This window comes from Barbus barbus (assembly GCF_936440315.1).
Source record: "Barbus barbus genome assembly, chromosome: 8".
NCBI lineage: Eukaryota > Metazoa > Chordata > Actinopteri > Cypriniformes > Cyprinidae > Barbus > Barbus barbus.
The window spans coordinates 2,558,468-2,579,731 of NC_136736.1; the positions used below are offsets into that span (position 1 = coordinate 2,558,468).

The 21,264-nt window shown below is 39.1% G+C and overlaps 2 protein-coding genes across 2 annotated transcripts; both read left to right on the forward strand.

The window, feature by feature from the left end:
* The first annotated feature begins 1,765 nt into the window (after positions 1-1,765).
* Positions 1,766-11,616, forward strand: LOC306873405 (TAF5-like RNA polymerase II p300/CBP-associated factor-associated factor 65 kDa subunit 5L). The gene is made up of 7 exons (XM_079422671.1): positions 1,766-1,877; positions 3,265-3,406; positions 3,502-3,606; positions 4,741-4,934; positions 7,116-7,262; positions 7,400-7,825; positions 9,460-11,616. The coding sequence occupies exons 2-7, from the start codon at positions 3,268-3,270 to the stop codon at positions 10,255-10,257; spliced, it is 1,809 nt and encodes a 602-aa protein (XP_079278797.1). The 5' UTR covers positions 1,766-1,877; positions 3,265-3,267; the 3' UTR covers positions 10,258-11,616.
* A 176-nt stretch (positions 11,617-11,792) lies between these two features.
* LOC306873520 (calpain-9-like) lies at positions 11,793-20,853 on the forward strand. Its single transcript, XM_079422863.1, has 20 exons — positions 11,793-12,123; positions 13,482-13,551; positions 14,110-14,228; positions 14,306-14,439; positions 14,547-14,715; positions 14,797-14,880; positions 14,965-15,050; positions 16,472-16,549; positions 16,736-16,896; positions 17,027-17,184; positions 17,287-17,495; positions 18,080-18,116; positions 18,241-18,321; positions 18,847-18,904; positions 18,987-19,051; positions 19,189-19,257; positions 19,384-19,462; positions 19,546-19,662; positions 19,817-19,875; positions 20,146-20,853. The coding sequence occupies exons 1-20, from the start codon at positions 11,917-11,919 to the stop codon at positions 20,170-20,172; spliced, it is 2,067 nt and encodes a 688-aa protein (XP_079278989.1). The 5' UTR covers positions 11,793-11,916; the 3' UTR covers positions 20,173-20,853.
* The last annotated feature ends 411 nt before the right edge of the window (positions 20,854-21,264 follow it).

The following is a 21,264-nucleotide window of genomic DNA, read 5'->3' on the forward strand; positions in this document are numbered from 1 at the left end:
CACCTACTGATCTGGAGTGAGAAGTGTGCGTAGATTTAGAAGAAAAGAAAACCGGAGGAAAAGGAGAAAGAGAGACACCCTGATTGACAAATATATTAACCAAAATATTTGCTTGTTTTGTAGATTTCCAAAAGGCCTTTGATTCAATTTGGCATGAAGATCTGCGGTCAAAACTTCTAAAATCAGGTATTGGGGGTAAAACATACAATATTATAAAAACAATGTATTCAAACAATCAATGTGCAATGGAAATAAACGAACATAATTCTTCACTCAAGGGCGGGGTGTGAGGCAGGGCTGCCCACTATCACCGGCCCTCTTCAATATTTACATTAATGAACTGGCAAAAGTCCTGAGCACCTGGCCTCACGCTACATCACTCCAACATAAAGTTCTCTCTGTTTGCAGATGATCTGGTTCTGTCTCCAACAGAAGAGGGTCTGCAGCAGAACCTTGACATCCTGCACAAGTTCTGTCAGACCTGGGCCCTGACTATTAATCCTAACAAAACTAAAGTACTAACATTTCAGAAAAGACCCAGACTTCAGGGAAAGAGACACAATTTCACAACCAAAATTGAATATGCCACAAACTACCTCGGGCTGAAGATAAATGCAACCGGTAAGCTAAATTTGGCTGTGAATGAATTGAAAGAGAAAGCAAGAAGGGCCTTTTACGCCATCAAAAAAAATTATCCAAATTGAAATACCAATTAGAATCTGGCTCAAAATATTCCAATATCGCAGTGAAGTGTGGGGTCCTCTCCTAAATCACCAATTTGAAAAATGGGACAAAAATCCAAATCGAAGCCCTGCATGCTGAGTTCTATAAGATTATCCTCAGAGTACAGAGGAACACACCGAACAACGCATGCAGTCTACTAATGCACATTGAGAAACGAGCCATCAAATTTTGGAATCACCTAAAAATGAGCGACCCCAACTCTTACCATTTTGAAGCCCTTAAAAACCATGAAGTGAACCCTGAAAAAATCCCCTGATTCAGATGGTCCTGAAGCTGCAAACACAAACTAACATGACTAACAACATCCAGCATCGGGACACTGAAAATAAACTTGAATCTTATTTGGCCCTAAATAGATATTACACAACTGCAGAATATCTGAGTACAGTGAAAGACTGAAAAGTAAGAAGACAAATGACGAGGTACAGACTGAGCAACTATACTCTTGACTATAGAGACGGGCAGATATCCACAGCACTGGCGGCCCAAAGAGAGCCGCATCTGCCCACACTTACCACCTGCCCTAACTATGAAGAAATTAGAAAGAAATTTTATCCCAAATTTGAAATACTTTACCCTGACGAATTGATAGAGACTAAACATGATATACACGAGGTAATATTAACTAGTGTTCTATCATAAGCATGCATAAAACAGGACACAATACACAAAACATATACAAGAACAGTAATAATATACACAATGACCTGAAGATATGTGTGTTCATTCAAAGAAAGGTTTTTCTATGAGTCCATGTCTCTTTCCTAAGGGGAAAAAAGTGAGTTCTCGCATTCCTTTGAGCAATAAAACAAGTGTTATCAGATGGGGTGCCATGGAACCAGAGACCTGTTCTGCCTTCTTGTTAGATGCATTTCGGGGGAAGGGTCCACATACCCTCATAGTTGGCCTTTTGGTTAGGTGAGGGGGCATAAGAGTTTACCGAATGTGCTTCAATAGTCTTTAAAGTATTAGTTTGCGCGGAGGACGCGCTAGATGGCGCAGTGCAGCGGCAGTTGTCTCAGCGCGCTCGCAGAATAAGAGAGAGCGGCGGGGAGCAGCAGCCTTCTCCTGAGCTCCTCTTCCATGGCGTAAACCAGCACTTTTCTCCAGGACTGTCACATACGGATTATGCAGTAGGTGTTTAACAGTTTTACTAAACAGTCTGAGGCGCTGCGAGTTGAGTGTTTTTGAGATCAGAGTGTGATGATGAGCTCAGAGACTGAGGCCGCGCGTTTATGTGACCTGCAGGATTCTGAGCAGTCTTGATTTATTCAAGGAGTTTACGTCATCAATCCTATCTGAAGATAACTAATGGATTCACATGTGGCTGCACTGCACAGAAATAACCTGCATTTCCTGTCTGTGTTTCAAATCATAATGAGTTACCTACGTAGGCAGCCTTATTAGGGCATTAAAGTCGCGTTTAAATAGAACGTCTGAATTGAATCGACTGATCGAACATGCTCGTGATGCTCGGATATTGAATCGAATGTTGGAGCGCGGCGCGCGAGTTTATAGAATGTTCAAAAATGAATCGAACGTTCAAATCGAATCACATGCTCCTGCTTGCTTATAAAAAATAAATCGATTCAAATATTCCAAAATACGTATGATTTTCTATAATCGAATCATATATGCATTGCAAATATTCGAGAGCATACTCACGATTCCCTAAAGTCCGGTGAAATCGTCACTCATGCTTATGGTGTCAATTTAATCAAATATTCGAACATGCTTGTGATGACCAGAAATTGAATCAAATATTTTGAGGACTCGTGATTGAAGATTCAAGCACTCTTGATTAACTAAAATCGAATCAAATGGGCATTCCTATGATTCTCTGGAATTGAATCAAATATTTGAGCATTCTTATGATTCTCAGGGTTACACTTTACTTTAAGGTGTCCTTGTTAAAGGGTAATTATGTATTTAAGTACGGAGTAATATTAATTAACTACATGTACTATAAGTACATCTTACTATATGGTTATGCATGGCATGTATTTATGCATAATTTATTAATTAATAGTGAGTACATGTAATGTGTAACAAGGACGCCATAAAATAGTGTCAATACCATTCTCTGAAATCGAGTCCAATTTTTCAAGCACTCTAATGGTTTTCTAAAATTTAATCGAATATTCAATCTTATGATTCCCTGAACTCAAATAAAAAAATTCAACATGCTTATGATACCCTAAAATTGAATCAAATATTTGAGCACTTTTATGATTCCTTGAAATCAAAACAAATATTCAAACAGTCTTATGATTCTCTAAATTCAATCACTTTGAGTTACTTGGGCACTTTCTCATTGAGAATGGTTAATGCATTTCTGTCTGGATATTTTACATCATTCTGTGTCTCACTGGTTGTTTGTTGACAGCAACATTTCTCAAAAAGTTGCCCAGTGTATCATCAGCCTTAGTCTATATGTTGTTGTTTTTTCCTGCATTGCACAGCATTAATGTCTGCTTTGAACAGAGATATATGAGACTGTGTGTTACGTGTCTCCACCAGGAGATGAAGCGGGTGCGGACGGAGCAGATCCAGTACGCGGTGACCCAGTACCTGAAGAGGAGACAGTACATAGACACAGATGGGTCTCTGAAGGGGGCCAAACTCTCCCATTCCGCTGAGGAGATGGCAGCCAGTCTGACAGGTGACTGCACTTTAAATCAACACAGGCCTTTAACTCTGAATGATAGTAATAGCGATGCTCATCTTCACATTTCTCTCTCTTTCTGCTGTGAGCAGTTCAGACGGAGTCCAGCTGTGCGAATGTGGTGTCCACAGCCCCGTGTCAGTCTGACCCGCAGCAGTACGAGACCCAGTTCTCCAGACTGCGCTCTTTCCTGCAGGGTGAGAGATCAACTCCTCACAAATGCTCTCCTAAACGAGACGGAGAGCACTTAGGCCATGCCCACAATTCAACCCTCTCCATTGACTTTGTATTGCGGGAAGCTGCCTCCTTTATAATTTCTGACTTATAACAAAAAAACAATTCAATGTCTAAAAGCTGCTGTGTGACAAGGTGTACAGCAAACAAGCTTAAAAACCCAGAACTACGTTTTTATAAGCTGTCGACCCCAATAAAATCAGTGTTTAAGGACACAAAAGTAGAGAACAACGTGTAATCATAGATGCAAACTCCTTACCTTTCTGTGACAACTCAGTTTTTGAGATAACAAAAGGTCACCAATGAGATTTGCTTCGATCAATGAGAAAGTGTTTTTATGGTGGTGGTGGGGTGGGTAAATAAAATAAAAATAAAATAAAGAGCTGGGGCCGGTTGCATAAACTGTTTAGACTAGTCTTAAAAAGTTAATTATCTAAGTTTTTTTCTTCAAGACTGGTCATAACTTTTAAATTCAGTTATGAAAAGGTAGATTGGTCTTATTTGTATTGGAAAAGTAAGACTGATTACCCCTTGGCCACTGCTAGTTGGTCAAACTAGTTCTTAAGGCACAGTCTTAACATGGTGACTAAGTTTATGCAACTGGCCAATGGTTGTTTCAGTAAGTTTTGTATAGTATTTTCTTTACTCTTTACTTCAAAATCTATGTCTAAAAAGGATAATATTATGTATTTGAGGTCTGAGATGTGGGAATGGCGAAGAGAGCGAGGGTAAACATTTAGCATTTTAGGTCAGCATTGCCATCTAATTAGATAATATTGTCTTAAATAGCCTGCATAGCACTCCATCTTTTATAACATGGGATTTCATGGGAAATATATTCAGTCTTGATTTTTGTACAATGTTGCAACAAGATTTTTTTGTGAAAAATTACTGTTTTGGACACATGGTAATAAAATACCTGAAAGTAACTGCAAATATCTTTTAAAATAAATTCTGTTTGCATCTCTGTGTCATATTACTCTGAGAACTACGCCCACTGGAGGGTGTAGCTTTCAGATTTTGGTAGGTGTTGCTCTGTTTCTATGCTTTAATCTTCACGTGCTCTGGTTTTAACAGCCGTCTTCTATGTGTTTCAGATGCAGAAGCACCGTTAGTGAAGGAGGTGAGCGGCGTCTTGTTTCCACTCTTCCTCTACTTGCACCTGGACATGGTGCGGTGTGGCCTGAAGGGGGCGGTAGACTCGTTTTACAGTCGCTTCCACTCAGTCTTCCAGCAGGACCCTGAGCAGAAAGCAATCGTAGACCTGCTACGAGGAGCCGTCACGCCTCAGGTCAGTTACTTTACTGTTACAAGACTGACCAAACTTAATTTCCTATCAATTCTCTGTGGCACTGATTTAAACGCATCAATAAAGTATCAGTTACTCAGCAACTTCTGTTCTAAATTATTACATTATCACTGAAACTGCTTCTTGTGTTTGGTAGGAAGAGAGAGAAACCCATGTTTGGAATTAAATATTAGTGTACTACTTTCTGAATACTTGATAGTGCACACTGTATACTGCATATTATTTTTAAAAACATAATTAAGCGTGGGAGAAAAAATCGATTCACCCAACCATCGCAATTCTAAAACAATTTAAAAATAGATTGGTTTACCTCAGAATCTAGAATCCAGATTTTTATTTCATTATTTTATTTTTCCTAAGAGGTGGAGGGGAGAAGTTAGCACTTTGTTCAACCCTTCTTCAATCAAGTTAGCGCCCAACAGAGGGTTTTGGTACTTTAAAGTTTCATGGTTCAAGGTACTTTAAATATACACTGTGTATGTGTATGCTCCTGAAATAAAAGTTTAGAAACACCCTCTATTTTAAGGGTATAATCAACCATTTCCCATTGTCTAGTCTTTAATAAGCAAACAAAAATCACAATAAATTGTAATATCGAATCGCAATAGTGACTGTGTTTTTTTTTTTGTGACAGTGTATCATTCAACTTTTTCCCATCGTCTAGAGTTAAAAACAAACAAAAATCGCAACGTATAGTAATATCAAATCGCAATACTTGTAGAATCGAAATTCTTTAAAAAATCACAATACATATCGTTTCGGCACCCAAGTATCGTGATAGTATCGAATCGGGAGGTAGGTGTATCGTCCCATCCCTAATAATTATCATAACAGTGGGAATTATGCCACAATAAACATTGTCACATGACCCATCATGTGAAGTGATGTACAATTATTACATTTAAATTTCTATAATTCACTTATTAAAACGAGTCAATTTTTTAAAAAGAACTGTAATCGATAAATGAAAGATTTAGTTGATTAAACATTGTACCCACACACACATTTATATACATATAAACTTATATATATAAAAATAATAACCTATATATATAATAACACTTTCCAAATATGTATATAAAACAAATTGGGTAACACTTTAGAATAAGGTTCCATTTATTATCGTTAGTAAACATGAACTAAGAATGAACAATACTTCTTAAGTTGGTATTGATATTTGCCTTCAGTCATAAAAAGATGGTATTAAACAAAAATAAAAAATATACTTTTTGTTGTTTCTACATTAATTTGAAGCTTGAATGTGAAATTATTGCAATATAAAAGTATAATTAAACTTTAATGTTAGGTGGGATTAATCGATTAATGACGATTAATTTTGGAAAAAATGTGCGAATTAATATATTTTTCTTAATCGTGTGTGGTGTGTGTGTGTGGTGTGTGTTGTGTGTGTGTGTGAAAGCAATTTACAAATAAGTATAATAACACCCTTATTCTCCCGCATGCTGCACACAGTGTACCCGCCCGCACCCGTGCTCGTCCATCAAGTGTTGTCCCGCGCCGCTCTCTGCTGCGATCGTGTAGGTCTCTACTCGGAAGCTTATAATGTTATGATCAAGGCTCTGGACTCTGACTTAACTTGTTTTTCTATAACAAACTATAAAATATTTTCTATAAAAATGTTAATGCCCTGGCAGTGGCAATTAGCTTTAGTGTTATATTGATTACATTAATGTTTAAGTTGAGATTTACAAGCAGTATTTTAACTGCTATGTAAAAGGAATACAGCTGTAAAAAAAAAGCACCTTATTTTTTGTTTGCAAACCAAATGTGATTTCACTTTTGTTCAAATAGCAGTACTTTTAAAGGAAAAAGTGCACAAACTAATTTTTGAATTCGTTATTGAATTTTGTGTATAATGTGATTTAATCACAAAAAAAATTAATTGATTAAAAAAATTTGATTGTTGCCCAGCACTAATTAATATTTATATATATAAAATTTGAACAAAGTATTTGCTTAATATTTTTTTCACTTGTCTCTTACTGTGAATATAGTTGTAGTAGCTAATGGTGCACCAAAAAAAAAAAATTCAATTGTCAGGCAGTTAATAATAGGAGCATTGCATTGTGGGATGCAGTATTCCACAGCAGCAAGGGAGCTGTCATTCTTGCAGTATACTGATACTTATTTTTTTTGTTCCAGAATGTGACCTCAAACCCTAAACTCTGCTCGCTCCTGGATCACAAGTATGTGGTGCACCTGACGGATGAAGCGTACAGCTACCTGCTGCGTTACCTGCAGAGTGACGACAACCGCGCCATCTGCTGGGTGCTCAGCACACATGTGCAGGTGTGGGCCGCACAGAACGCCTTCCAAATCACAAACCACTCAATTCAGCAAGGGAGCAGTCAACCAAAACCAGTTCACCTACATCACAAGAGTCTTTGTCTTCTTTGTAATTAGTCATTCCTCTCCTGTTGTCTTAGGTGGAGGTGACCGCAACGCGCCGAACCGACTACCAGCTGTACGGCCCAGGGACTGGAGCGGGAAACACTACCTCCACTTCCTCCTCCGCTACATGGGCTGCGGTGGACGGGGCGGAGGGGGCGGAGCGTGTGGAGGTCACAGCGGGGTTACCTCAGAGCGAGGCGGCACTGGAGGCGTTGCAGGACTGCATAAAGCGCGTACGGGAAGGTCCGCCTTCGCTCACTACCGTCTGCTTCTACGCCTTCCAGCACACGGATCAGCTGCTGAACACGGCCGAGGTGTCTGCAGATAGCCGCCTGCTGGCGGCAGGCTTCGATAACTCTGCCGTCAAGCTGTGGAGTCTGCGGGCCAGGAAGCTGAAGGCAGGACCTCACAGGACTGACGTGTCTAAAATAAGACTGGCCTGTGATGTGCTGGAGGAGGAGGTGAGTGTCTCTCTGGTTTTAGGCAGCTGATGTGTATTCATTCATAGCAGCAGCACATCTAATGGAGCTTAAAGAGAAATTACGGGTCTGGACAGTTTTCAGTCTTTTGATGGGTTTCATTATGTGTCTCTTTATTTGCCCTGACATAGGTTACAAGGATTTTATTATTATTATTAATTTTTTTTGTTTTTTTTTCAAAGCTTCATTTTGACCAAAGAGACTTTTCAAGCAGAAGTACAGAAGTGTAATACATTGTAATTTATAATGGAAATTAACACTTAACACAACTAAATGAACAATATTTTATTGATTTAATTTTACACTAATATAAACTTGCATGTTAGGAGATAGCAAAATTTACATGCATAAATAATATTTTAAACTTGTTTTGCATAACTAAAGAACTAACAACTGAACTAAATTTAACCATTCAGCAATTAATATTTTCTGCCGTGTGACATTATTTCTATGACAAACTCTCAATACTGTAATGCAAAAAATACAATGAGATATTTAAATGGTAAAGTTTTTTCATCATGATAGTATTTGTTTACTGCTTTTAATTTATATATAAAAAAATGCATTTATTTAAATATCAAATTAATCAATAAAATAATCAAGTGCACACACCCCATTACTTTAATACACCTCTTTTTTTTTTTTTTTTTTTTCCCAATAAAAATTGATTCTTTTTAATTTAATTCAATTTATTTGAATTTATTTAATTCAAATAAACCCTCATTTTAACCAAACAGTCTTTCCAGGAGATTCAAATGTTACAGTAAAATACAGTATAATTAAATAAAACAAATTAACACTTGTTTTCTCTTTACTAAATTACTAAATATTTTATAAATTAATAAAATAGACAGACATACTAATAAATTTCCATATTTACATAAATATAAGAAGATTTTAAACCTCGGATGATGGCACAGAGATTTCGGGACATTTTTGAGTAAAACCAACGAATATTTGAATTACAAACAAATATATAAATAAGTTTTTAATTTCTGTTTCATGTTATTTTTATATGAACATAAAATCAAACATTGTAAATGTTGCATTAATTGGTCAAAAATCTGATTAACTGTACAACAATATCGATACTCTTCTACTATATGTGACCCTGGACCACAAAACCAGTCTTAAGTCGCATGGTATATTTGTAGCAATAGTATGGGTCAAAATTATTGATTTTTCTTTTATGCCAAAAATCATTAGGATATTAAGTAAAGATTATGTTCCATGAAGATATTTTGGACATTTCCTACCATAATTGTCAACTTAATTCTTGATTAGAAATATGCATTGCTAAAAACGTAATTTGGACAACTTTAAATGCGATTTTCTCCATATTTAGATTTTATTTATTTATTTTTTGCACCCTCATATTCCAGGTTTTCAAATACTCGTATCTTGGTCAAATATTGTCCAATCCTAACAAACCATACATCAATGGAAAGCTTATTTATCAGATAATGTAAAAATCTCAATTTAAAAAAATTGACCCTTATGACTGGTTTTGTGGTCCAGGGGTCACATATTTGCTATTATATCATGCTCATTTTTAGGTGGTTTAAAGTGTTTCCGTCCATCTGGAGTTTTTCGCATGTATCTTTGTTTGTAATCAGGCAGATGACGAGGACTCCTCGGGCAGTGAGATAAAGACCCTGCGTGCTCATAGCGGCCCCGTGTACCGCACTGCGTTCCTGACGGACGGCTCCGGCCTGCTGTCCTGTTCGGAGGACTCCACCGTGCGCTTCTGGGATCTGAACAGCTTCACGAACACCGTCCTGTACCGCGGCCACGCCTACCCCATCTGGGACGTGGACGTCAGTCCCTGCAGCCTCTACTTCTCCACGGCGTCCCACGACCGCACCGCGCGCCTCTGGAGCTTTGCGCGCACTTATCCGCTCCGTCTTTATGCTGGACACCTCTCTGACGTCGACTGCGTCAAATTCCACCCCAACTCCAACTATGTGGCCACTGGCTCCACGGATAAAACTGTGCGGCTGTGGAGCACGCAGCAGGGGGCGTCTGTGAGGCTGTTCACCGGGCACCGCGGGCCCGTGCTGTCGCTCGCCTTCTCGCCCAACGGCAAGTACCTGGCCTCGGCCGGAGAGGACCAGAGACTGAAGCTGTGGGACCTGGCGTCCGGCAGCCTGTTCAAAGACCTGCGGGGTCACAGCGACAGCATCACCAGCCTCTCCTTCAGTCAGGACAGCAGTCTGGTGGCCTCTGCCTCCATGGACAACTCTGTGCGGGTGTGGGACATACGCAGCGCCCACGGCAGCGCCCCCAGCGATGGCTCCAGCAGCGAGCTGATCGGACAGTACACAGGCAGCACTAGCAACATCCTCAACGTGCAGTTCATGGCCTGTAACCTGCTGCTTGTGACAGGCACGGCGCTGGAGAAACAGGAGCAGTGAGTGTGTGGGGGTCAATCTCAACAAAACACACCCGGGTCATATTTCACCCCAAAATCTGATGAAATGGGATATTCAGGATAATTGGCTCACTTATTCCCCTCAGTAATGTCAATGGCAAAACGTGTCCCACTTTATCTGAATTCAACCTATAAGTAAAATAAAGCCATTTAGCTCCATTAATAATATTTTTTGTATTGAGACATTATTTTTAAGATAAACCTATAACCAAGTTCTGATTATTAATCGGGGTGGTATTTGTTGCATTGCTCTTAATTTATGTTGATTCAGCTAAATAATTTGGGACATAAGTTTCACAGTTTCTTTTGTTTAATAGATGTTTTGCAATAAAAAGTATTTGACTGTAATATCAGTGGTGTAATACTGTGAATTAATTCTGCGTAAATGAAAAAGTAGGTCAACAATTACTTGTAAATTCATAACTTACAGCATTTTTATCTTTATTAAAGGAAAGACAACAAATACTACCTTGATTTTCATCATCATTATTATTATTATTATTATTATTATTGGCATTACAATAAGAATTTGGGTGACAATTGTCATAAAAATAATGTCATCTTAATACGCTCTATTTTCTTTTGACCAAAATGTATTTCTATTTTATTTTTTTTGTTTGTGAAATATGGTCTGGACTCGTTCTTGACGGGTTTTCGTGAGATTCACCCATTGTGTTTTGTAAAGTGAGTGTTGATGTTTTGATGCCTCTAAAGAACATAGAAAGAATAGAGGTGTAGCCTGCTGTTTTAATAAAATGTAAATATTAGACATATTTTTCTGACACAAGTTAGGTCAATATTTCCATGTCTATATTTTTCAGTTCGGCTACTTTCTGTTGTAACATTGCTGTTGATTGTTGATGGCATATGTTTATAAAGGTAAGCACATCTAGCACTGTTCTCCTGGAAGTTCACCAGGAAGCCAGATAAACTGGATTCATCCTACTTTAGGCAGAAAACAGTCCTGATATCATCCTGGTTTTTATTCCCCCAGTTACTAGGGGTTGAGTTTAGTTTTACTGCAACAAACAAACGTCCCCAGGAAAGCTTAAAAAAAAACCAAATGATTAATAGATATGCCACAGCTTGTCTTTTGTAGCCTGTTGAACAGCGTAACTCATGGATGGACTCGATGCGTTTCCTTGAATCTGATTTCACAACCCTGCACTTAGTTTTGTATGAAGCAAGTCTCCGTTTGAAGTTTCCCTTTTGTGTTCCTAGTGGTCAAACACACAATCTTGGTATGTTTGTGAAGAAAAAAAGATTTTTGTATTGTTTGGTTCCTTCACAGAAATGTTTTTGCATCGTTCTGATACTTGTAAATATATTTTTGTAACATTTCATGGCTGTCTGGATCTCATTTCTGATGTTTCAAATCTGATTACTGCAGTAATACCGTAGTAAAGTTCTCAAGCAGGATCCGATCCACCTCCTCACACACAGGCGTGGCTGCTTTCACCCAAACCAGTTCTGCTCTTGATGGGTGTGACGCCAACCTGACGAGCCTGTCCGTCGGCCAGAGTGGCTGGATTCATCTCTCACATACACACACACACACTCAAACACAAGCTCACTGCTCTAGACGAGCGTCACCAGTAGTCCTGTCTGTGGTTTTGGAGCTTGGCTCGTGGCTGGTTTGAAGATGCCTTACAGCGTGACTCTGCCGAAAGGCTCTGGGCAGGCGACCCTAGTGAATAGCACACAGGCGGACGGGAAGACGTTTGAACAGCTCCGCCTTGAGTGTTTGCAAAAGGGGAAGCTGTTTGAGGATCCAGATTTCCCAGCCGTGGATGACTCGCTCTTCTTCAGCCAGAGGGTCCCGGTTAACTTTGAATGGAAGAGGCCAGGGGTAAGTGACCTGAAGTATGCAAGATGACAATCCTACTCTAATTACTGACACACATTTATTCACTTTTGACTTTAATAAGTTACTGAAATATCAACCAGCACTTGATCACCCAAACAAATGAGACCCCAATCACATGACAAGCCACCTGGATTTGATGAAGCAAGATCTCATAGAGTTGCGAATAACCCTAAATGTTTTATTCTTTTCTTACAAATTGGCACTGCAGAGGGAATTGTGGGTGAATTTGATGGGGTCTGATGTAATCTATAAAGTGTAAAGTTGACAAATGTCTAGAACTGTCAAATCTGAAGCATTTTGTTCTCTGATGCTCCTCCTGTTCATGTATGGATGGATGTTATATGAATGAATGGGAGTATTTTTACAGTTAGTAATTACTAATGGTTTCACCTGTTGTATTACGTGCATTCCAATAACATCATTTTTTACCTTTATGGCACACAACTTCTATCTTTGTGTGCAATTTGCATGTTTTAGAATGCGATTTTGGCACTTTAAAACCTGCCATGCAAGTTTGCAGAATAATTCGGGCCTTGAATCAACCAGACTGGCCGCCTTATGAACACACTAGAACTTTGTTCGCAAAAATTTCACGTTCCTTTGAGTGTCAGTGTGTAACGTCACAACAGAGGTCGTATTTTTGCATTGAAGGACATTGAAGAAGTCATGAAGCCACTGGAGACTGATGCTATGCGGCAGGACAGGAATGCCGATAGAATTTTGGCATGCACGGAATGCATTGTTTATTTAGTCTTGAGCGATTGAATGGAAAGTGGATGTAGGTTTTATTTAGTTGGAAATAGACTACTGGGTTGAGTTTAAGAACAGATTGCCAGTAGTTGTGACAAATGATCTAACACCCCTCCTTCACGCTTATAAAGCTAGAGGACTAGAACTGCATTTCATTCCAGGGCGTTCCTGCAGAGCGACCTTAGATATGCAGCGCGTGAAGAGTGTGGGCTTGCGTTAGAATGCGAACACACCTCACGCAGGCATCATGGGCGTTCACACATCTCCCTCTGTCTCTACTCAAACACTTCTTTAGATCTACAGTAATGGCAGATCATGTGATGTATCTTCTGGAAATGTCTGTAAAAAATAGTAAAAATTGAAAACACTGTTGTATAAACAACCTACAGTATCCAGCTCTTCTGTCATTATTGCATTCAGAACATTTCTTAAAATGAATGGATGGATAGATAGCATTACAGGATGTTTTCTTCTCTGATCTCTTCAAATTCAGCAAATCTGTGAGATGGATGATAGCTAGAGGGATAGCATAACGTATTTGTTATTTGATTTGACCAACTGAGATTTTTCACTGATCTGTTCAAATTCAGGAAATCTGCAAAGACCCAAAATTCATCACAGGAGGAGCCACCAGGACAGACATCTGTCAGGGGCAGCTGGGTATGTTTTCCTGTCGTTTCAGGTTACTCAATTGGTTTATGACAAAATGAAACGCCAGTCTGAGCAAAACGCTTCCAATTACCAAAGAATAAAATAATGGATCCATGTTGGAGAAGGTTACTTATAAAAGTGATGCATTACATTGCATTCTACTCCATGAAAAAGTAAATAATTGCGTTAATTAGTTACTTTATATGGAAATTAATGCGATGCATTACATTACTTTTGCATTACTTTTTGTCACCTGGGCTGGGCTCGCTTATCCAAAAGTAATATTTTTGCCAGCTTTCACACCAAAAGTGAAATTAATTAGCCTCAAGCTGAAGGAAGAGTTTTCAGTGAATAAATGGGAAAACAAAGTACCTTGCGTTACTTAAAGTAATTCAGATATTTTGTTGTAAAAGTAATGCATTACTTTACTAGTTACTTGGAAAAGTAATCTGATTATGTAACTTGCGTTACTCGTAATTGCGTTACATTACCCTCAACACTGTAATGCATTAATACTGATCATATTATGATCTCCATGCATGTTGCCCTTCATGTATGGCCACACAGGAGACTGCTGGTTGTTGGCAGCGATTGCCTCCCTGACCCTCCATGAGGACACACTAAAGAGGGTCGTTCCACATGACCAGGACTTTGATCGCGGCTATGCTGGGATCTTCCATTTCCAGGTGAGTCCCATTCTCTAAACTCTCTCTACAGTTTCCCAATGTCCTCGAACCCTAACCAAACTCACCTTGTTGTGCAGTTCTGGCAGCATAATAAATGGATGGATGTGGTGGTGGACGACCGACTCCCGTGTGTGAGGAACAACCTGGTGTTCGTCCACTCTGCTGACAATACGGAGTATTGGAGTGCGCTTCTGGAGAAGGCCTATGCCAAGTATGCACTTGAGTTTACAAAACAAGATACGCCTTGGCGTCTTGTCATATCTAGTTTTGATGCGTCAAACCTGTTTAAGTCAGTCATCTCCTGTGCTTCTCTCTCAGGTTGAATGGCAGCTATGAATCCCTGAAAGGAGGAAGCACCATGGAGGCGATGGAGGACTTCACGGGCGGCGTAGGCGAGATGTACGAGACGAAGAACGCCCCCACAAACCTCTTCCTCGTCCTCAAGAAAGCTGTGGAGAGGGGATCGATGCTCGGATGCTCCATTGATGTAAGCAAAGCTTTGTTGGATTCAAAGTGAGATCAATAGCAAATAGCAGAATCCCAGATGTTTGTGTTTTCGTATCATTAGGTCACAAGTTCTGCTGAATCCGAAGCACAAACCACTACTGGTCTGGTTAAAGGCCACGCTTACTCCATCACTGGAGTGGAGGAGGTAATCACAGCATTTTCATCTCTTTTTGTTCACAGATTCACTTTTTATTTTCTCTTTATTATCTCTTACGTCTTGTCTCCTTAGGTCAACTACAGAGGATCAAAGGTCCAGCTGATTCGTGTTCGTAACCCCTGGGGTCAGGTGGAGTGGAACGGACCCTGGAGCGACAAGTAAGCGTCCACTAATGGTGACACTTGAATGAAGTCCATTTGTTAAATATGATCGAAAAGTCATAATAGTAATCAATAAGAAACATCATACAGATTTTGTGTCATTACCTATGTTTCCAACCAATTATTTTTGTGATTTCTGGGATATTGCAGGAAATAAGCTGAAAAACTCAATTGAGGCAGAAAATCTTTTCATTCAATAAGAAAACGTGCACATAAATTATAATGCAAACACATTTACCGAATGTATTCATGGATGCACAGCAAAAAAAAGTTCTGTGACTTATGAACTTATGTTGCTTCAACGGGTTGTGTCTTTAAAATGATTGGTTTAATTACCTCACAGAACTCCTTGTGTTCCCAAACATCAAGCATCCGCCCAAAACGCAAGATATTCAATAAACGACTAGGTGTTACAGTCCCTAGTGTTGCACCGATACTAATTCCATTGGGAGTTCTTGAAGAGACATGCCTGCTATAAGGCTTTACCACCAGGACACATCATCATTTGTGTACCTCAGCATCACGGGGCGTTTCGGCCTTTTATCACAAGATACCCTCTGCTGAGGCAGGCCCACCACAGGTTGATCAGGCCTGGGTGTGCGTCACATGGTTAGCTATTCGCCTTAGCAGTCCAGCTGGTGTCACTCCTTTTCATCCACAGCCAGTGACTGGTCCTCTCGGCGGTGTCGGACAGCTTTGATTGCTCGTCTATGAGCCTGTCCCCTGACTGCAATCTCCCTAAGGGTCTTTGATGTTGACTTGGCTACAAGGCCCCTACACCCCACCTCCACCGGGCGCACCTTTATCTTCCAGCCTCTGTCTTCTAGGTTGGAATATCGCAGTTTCTTCCGCTCATAAGCTTCCTCAACAGCGTCCTCCCAGGGTACTGTAAGTTCGATAATGTAAGCAAGCTGGCAGGAGTTAGATCATTGGACAAGGTCTGGCCTCAGAGTGGTCGTTGCGATCTCTGAGGGGAAAGTGAGCTTTTGATCCAAGTCCACTTTCATCTGCCAATCCCTGGCCATGTTTAGTGAGCCGAAGTCAGGGATTGATGGACGAATTCCCAGCTTGTCCCCCTCTCGAATAAATGATGGTGGGTATTGGTGCGCACCCTGGTTGTTGAGGGGTTGGGCATTAATGGATACCCTCCTGCACTCACGCTTATCGGCTAAACACCTGAGAACCTGGCTGTGTCTCCCACGTACAGTATACCTGCCTTGGGTGGGTAAGGCCGGTCCTACAACCAACCAAGATAACATGACAGCGTTTGTTATTGCATTTTGTCTGTGTGCTCTGAGTGAGGTACAAGTAATTTATTATGTAAGAAAAAAGAGCCACAGGCTTCCTCATTTGCAGCATTTTTTTTATTATTTCATTACTGATACTCTTGTGTTCTTTCTTTAAATCTTGTTTTTCAGTTCCAGGGAATGGAACGCTATTGACAGTTCAGAGAAGACACGACTGCTGCACAACTCCCTGGATGATGGAGAGTTCTGGTATTTACGACCCTTCACATATAGAGTAAAATGGGGTTATGAAGGGCTTTGAAAGTTAACAGATGAAGTTCATATCAGGTTGATTGCTCTTAAAGAATTGCTTTCACATGAGAACCAGGATGATTTGATTCAGCGAGCTCATTCAGATGTGTGGTGTGTGAACTTGCATGACTTGCTGTGTTGCAGGATGGAGTTTGAGGATTTCAAATCCAACTACGATAAAATCGAGATCTGTAACCTGACTGCAGATTCTCTGTCAGATGATGCTAGGAAGAAGTGGGAAGTGAATCTGTTTGAGGGCAACTGGATCAGGGGCTCCACTGCTGGCGGCTGCAGGAACTTCATCGGTTAGTATCATGTAGCAAACTCCACATAGATGATGCATGCTATCGTTTGTACATGAGACCCAGCATTTTCACTATTTACAGTTGCTTAGACCCATATGTGTTTTTCTTGATCTAAATTTTCCCTTCTCAGACACATTCTGGACAAACCCGCAGTTTAAGCTTCGTCTGGACCATCCAGATGATGGTGATAAGCTATGCAGCATCATCGTGGCCCTGATGCAGAAGAACCGCCGTCGGCTCAGGAAAGAGGGACTTGACATGGAGACCATTGGCTTTGCCATTTACGAGGTGAGGGAGATGTAATACTGTGTTGGAAGATGGGTTTGGAGAACTTCATGTAGTGCCTCTTGCTCCACTGCAGTCTGACCTGCTCACTTACCGTACCCTTAGGCTCCTGATGATCAAGACCACCAGGGCAAGGACTTTTTCCGCTACAACGGCTCTAAAGCGCGGAGCCGTACTTACGTCAACGTGAGGGAGGTATCCGAACGCTTCAGACTGCCGCCGGGAAACTACCTGCTGGTGCCCACCACCTTCCAGCCACACCACGAGGCTGATTTCCTAATCCGGATCTTCTCCGAGAACAAAGCTGGAGCCATGTATGTCCATGCAAATACTCTTCAGTGTCATCAGCCAGATTTTAAAGCAAATTTCAGCCAAACATGAAAGTTCTTTCATTATTTACTCACATTTACTCATGTCTTTCAAAACTCTTATGCTGTTTTTTCAAAGGAGAATGTTTGAAAGAATCTTCATGCAGCTCTTTTCATGTTGATGCAGCTCCAAAAAACACAATGCACCATTTAAATACTATGAAAGTAGTTTATATGACTCATAGCATTATTTTGCACTATAAGTCATATAACTTTGTTTGATGGACAGACTTAAAGCCATTATTCACAAATAAATATTCTTCGTGTGTCCATGTGTGTATGCTTTTCACTGGCAGTCCATTAAAATATATAGGCTAATCATAAAAGTATAATATATAGCTATAGTGAACTATTCATTTATGAATACCTTTTTGCTTTAGTGCATTTTGGAAACTTATTTCCATAATTTTTTTTTTTTTAATGAGTCAGATGGTGGTCAGTTAGGTGGTTCCTCTAAGTACATTCAAATGAATGCTCATTATATCCCGTAGATTTATTTTTATACAATGCAATGTGTTTTGTGTTTGCAGTGAGATGGGAAACACCATTACTGCAGATCTCCCAGAGGTGAGTTGGTTCATCATGGTTCATTTATAGTCATTGTGAGCTGGGAGAGACTTGTTTACTGGACATAAATAGTTCGACTTACACTGTCGTATGCTAAAAGTGTGTGTGTGTCTGATTTGCGAAGCCACCGAAGCCAAACCCACCTGAGGAGGAGACAGATGAGGAGAAGGGCCTGAGGAGACTGTTTGAACAGATCGCCGGATCGGTAAGAAACCAAGGTTTCCCAAAGCGAACTGTAGGGTGCTGATGAAAAGTTGATGACAAATTAATAATTAATTAAATCCTAAAAATGTGACATTAAACTAAGCAATTAATTTTAAAATCAAAACAATCAAAATATAAAAAATATGGGGTTCCATTTGTGCCAAAAATGAGTCGTCTGCTTTGTACTGTACATTTGTCTTTGTCTACAGTCATTCAGGTAAATCAGTATATGCTGACATTTCGTCTTGTTCTGTAATCACAATATTAGGATGACAGATTAAGAACAAAGTAGTCGACTCATTTTTGGCACAAATGTAACCCCATAAGAAAGCTTATTTGTCTTATTTTATTTGTTTACCTGCACGTCATGTGACCATTAACTGACATTAGAGAGCCATAAAGATAGAAACATTAACCAGGAGTTAGGCTGGGAAAAGTTTGGGAATCCCAACGGACCGAGTGCTCCCTCATCTGGTGTAATTGTGAATTACTGTATGTTTTACACTGTTCCTATGTCTCTACGTAGGATAAAGCCATCAGCGCCAGAGAACTGCAGCATGTGCTGAACAATGTTCTGAGCAGAAGTGAGTCTGTCACCGTTTTCAAGCATTTTAATCCAAAAGCAGTAATACCGTAAAAAGCCAACATGCAACTGTCTCTCTGCAGGGAAAGAGGTGAAGTTTGACGGTTTGACCCTCAATACCTGCCACAGCATCATAAACCTGATGGATGTATCCTCTTAGTGGCTGTCCATGTATTATTAGTCTAAACTAACCCAATTCTGCCTCAAGTTTAATTACAGAATCAAACATTTAAATGTGAGATTATGTTGAGCCATTGTTGCTGAGTTTTCCTGAACCGAGTGCAGGTGGACAACACTGGAATGCTGGAATTCGAGGAGTTCAAAGTCTTCTGGGATAAGCTGAAGAAATGGATCGTAAGATACAGAATCATACGTGTTTGCTTTTCAAGTCAAAAATGACCATCTTCCAGAATATCACCATATTTCTCAGAATGAAGCTTCCACAGAGAAACCGTTAAGTTGTGTTTTGTGCTGTTGTAGATGCTGTTCCTGTCTTACGATACGGATCGTTCTGGACGCATGTCCTCCTACGAGCTGCGCAGTGCTCTTAATGCTGCAGGTAAACATAATGAATCATCGCAGTGCAATTTAACCCGAACCATCAGTGTTTTATCTGACCTTGTTTGTGTTTTCTTCACTCAGGCATGAATTTGAACAATAAGATTTTGCAGTTGCTGGGTCTGCGGTTTGCAGATGAAAATTTTGACATTGATTTTGATGATTACCTGACATGCATCGTGCGTCTGGAGAACATGTTCAGTACGTTATGACAATGCATTAACAAAGTCGAAGACTTATCTCTAATGCTAGGATTTCTGGACTGCAGTGTATTTATGTGATTTTTTTTTTTTTCATTAATAATCAGTGTAAATAAAAGATGGCATTTAAATCTAGATTTTGACATGTGTTACAGGAGTTTTCCAGGCCTTAGATGAGCAAAAGAAAGGAGCAATCAGTCTGAACATGATGCAGGTAAAACATCATTTTTTTTAAATGAGTAAATGTAAAGAAAGCATAACAGTATTTAATTGCAATACATGAACTACAACAGTTGCCCAATTTGTCAAAAATGTAAACTAGTTCTTAGTTCTTTCCTTATTTAACAACTTTAGGCAACATTTTTAAGGCACATTGCTTTCAAAATTCATGCATATGTCATATGTTTTAGTTAGTGTTACTCCTTTTAATAATTCTAACATGCAGTGAGGTCAACGTTTTAAACAAATCTTCATTTCTTCACAGTTCTTGATGTTGTCCATGAACATATGAGGATTCAACCAAATCCAGCAGGAGTCAGCTGTGCCACTGAGGATTCTCACTGTTATGCTGAACAGTTTTTGTTTGTTTGTGGGGTCTTTCCCATTGCTACTGACTACAGATTTACCTGAAAGTTTTTCTATGATTATTTTGTGAACAAATCCTCCAGTGTTGTGTTCTTGATTTACTGTTATTTTTCTGTGATTTGAGGCATATTCACCCTTTATGGATGCTGCAAGAATTTGTAATAATGGCTAGATGTATTATTCACAGAGCTGCTAAACCGCTAAGTTTTCATCTCGAAAGGTGCATGCATAAATGAACAAAATCAGGAATATAAAATGAATAAAAATGACAATCAGTTACTGTAGCTGAAATATATTTAATAAAAAATCGGTTTAATATTAAACAAGGTCCAAGCATTTTGTCAGTGATTCTTCACCAGGGAAAAAAATAAAAAATAAAATGGACAACGTATTACTGGTTAATGAAATTAAACATTTTCAACAAATCAAGCAAGCAAAATTAACTAAATTAATTGAATTAACAAATATGAAACATTCCATTTTAGCGTACATAGAATATTAAGGGGTGCACTTTTACATTAAAACTAACAAATTAATTTCTTTATATATTTTTAGTGCTGTCAAATGATTAATTGCATACAAAATAAAAGGTTTTGTTTGCATCATATATGTGTGTGTACTGCGTATATTTATTATATATATAAATACACACACAGTATATATTTTGAAAATATTTACATGTCTATATTTATATTCATATAATTAAATATATTTAATATATAAACAACATTTTTCTGAAATATATACATATGCCTGGCAATAAAGCTAATTCTGATGCACGTGTGTGTATTTATATATATATATACATAATAAATATAGACAGCACACATATATTATGTAAACAAAACCTTTTATTTTGTATGCAATTAATCATTTGACAGCACTAATTTAAATCTATAACTATGTGTGGCTGGTGTTTTCTTTTTCTTAATCTGAATTAATATAAATTATATGTATATCGTAATGTGTATATCTATAGTATTATTTATTGGCCTATTTTATGTATTTATTTTTATGT

Excerpts from the sequence above, each read along its gene's own strand:
- LOC306873520 (XM_079422863.1), top strand. The coding sequence starts at position 11,917 with ATGCCTTACAGCGTGACTCTGCCGAAAGGCTCTGGGCAGGCGACCCTA. Across the intron at positions 19,052-19,188 it reads GCATCATAAACCTGATGGAT|GTGGACAACACTGGAATGCT; the intron begins GTATCCTCTTAG and ends AACCGAGTGCAG. Across the intron at positions 19,258-19,383 it reads ATAAGCTGAAGAAATGGATC|ATGCTGTTCCTGTCTTACGA; the intron begins GTAAGATACAGA and ends GTGCTGTTGTAG.
- LOC306873405 (XM_079422671.1), top strand. The coding sequence starts at position 3,268 with ATGAAGCGGGTGCGGACGGAGCAGATCCAGTACGCGGTGACCCAGTAC. Across the intron at positions 3,607-4,740 it reads ACTGCGCTCTTTCCTGCAGG|ATGCAGAAGCACCGTTAGTG; the intron begins GTGAGAGATCAA and ends TATGTGTTTCAG. Across the intron at positions 7,826-9,459 it reads GTGATGTGCTGGAGGAGGAG|GCAGATGACGAGGACTCCTC; the intron begins GTGAGTGTCTCT and ends GTTTGTAATCAG.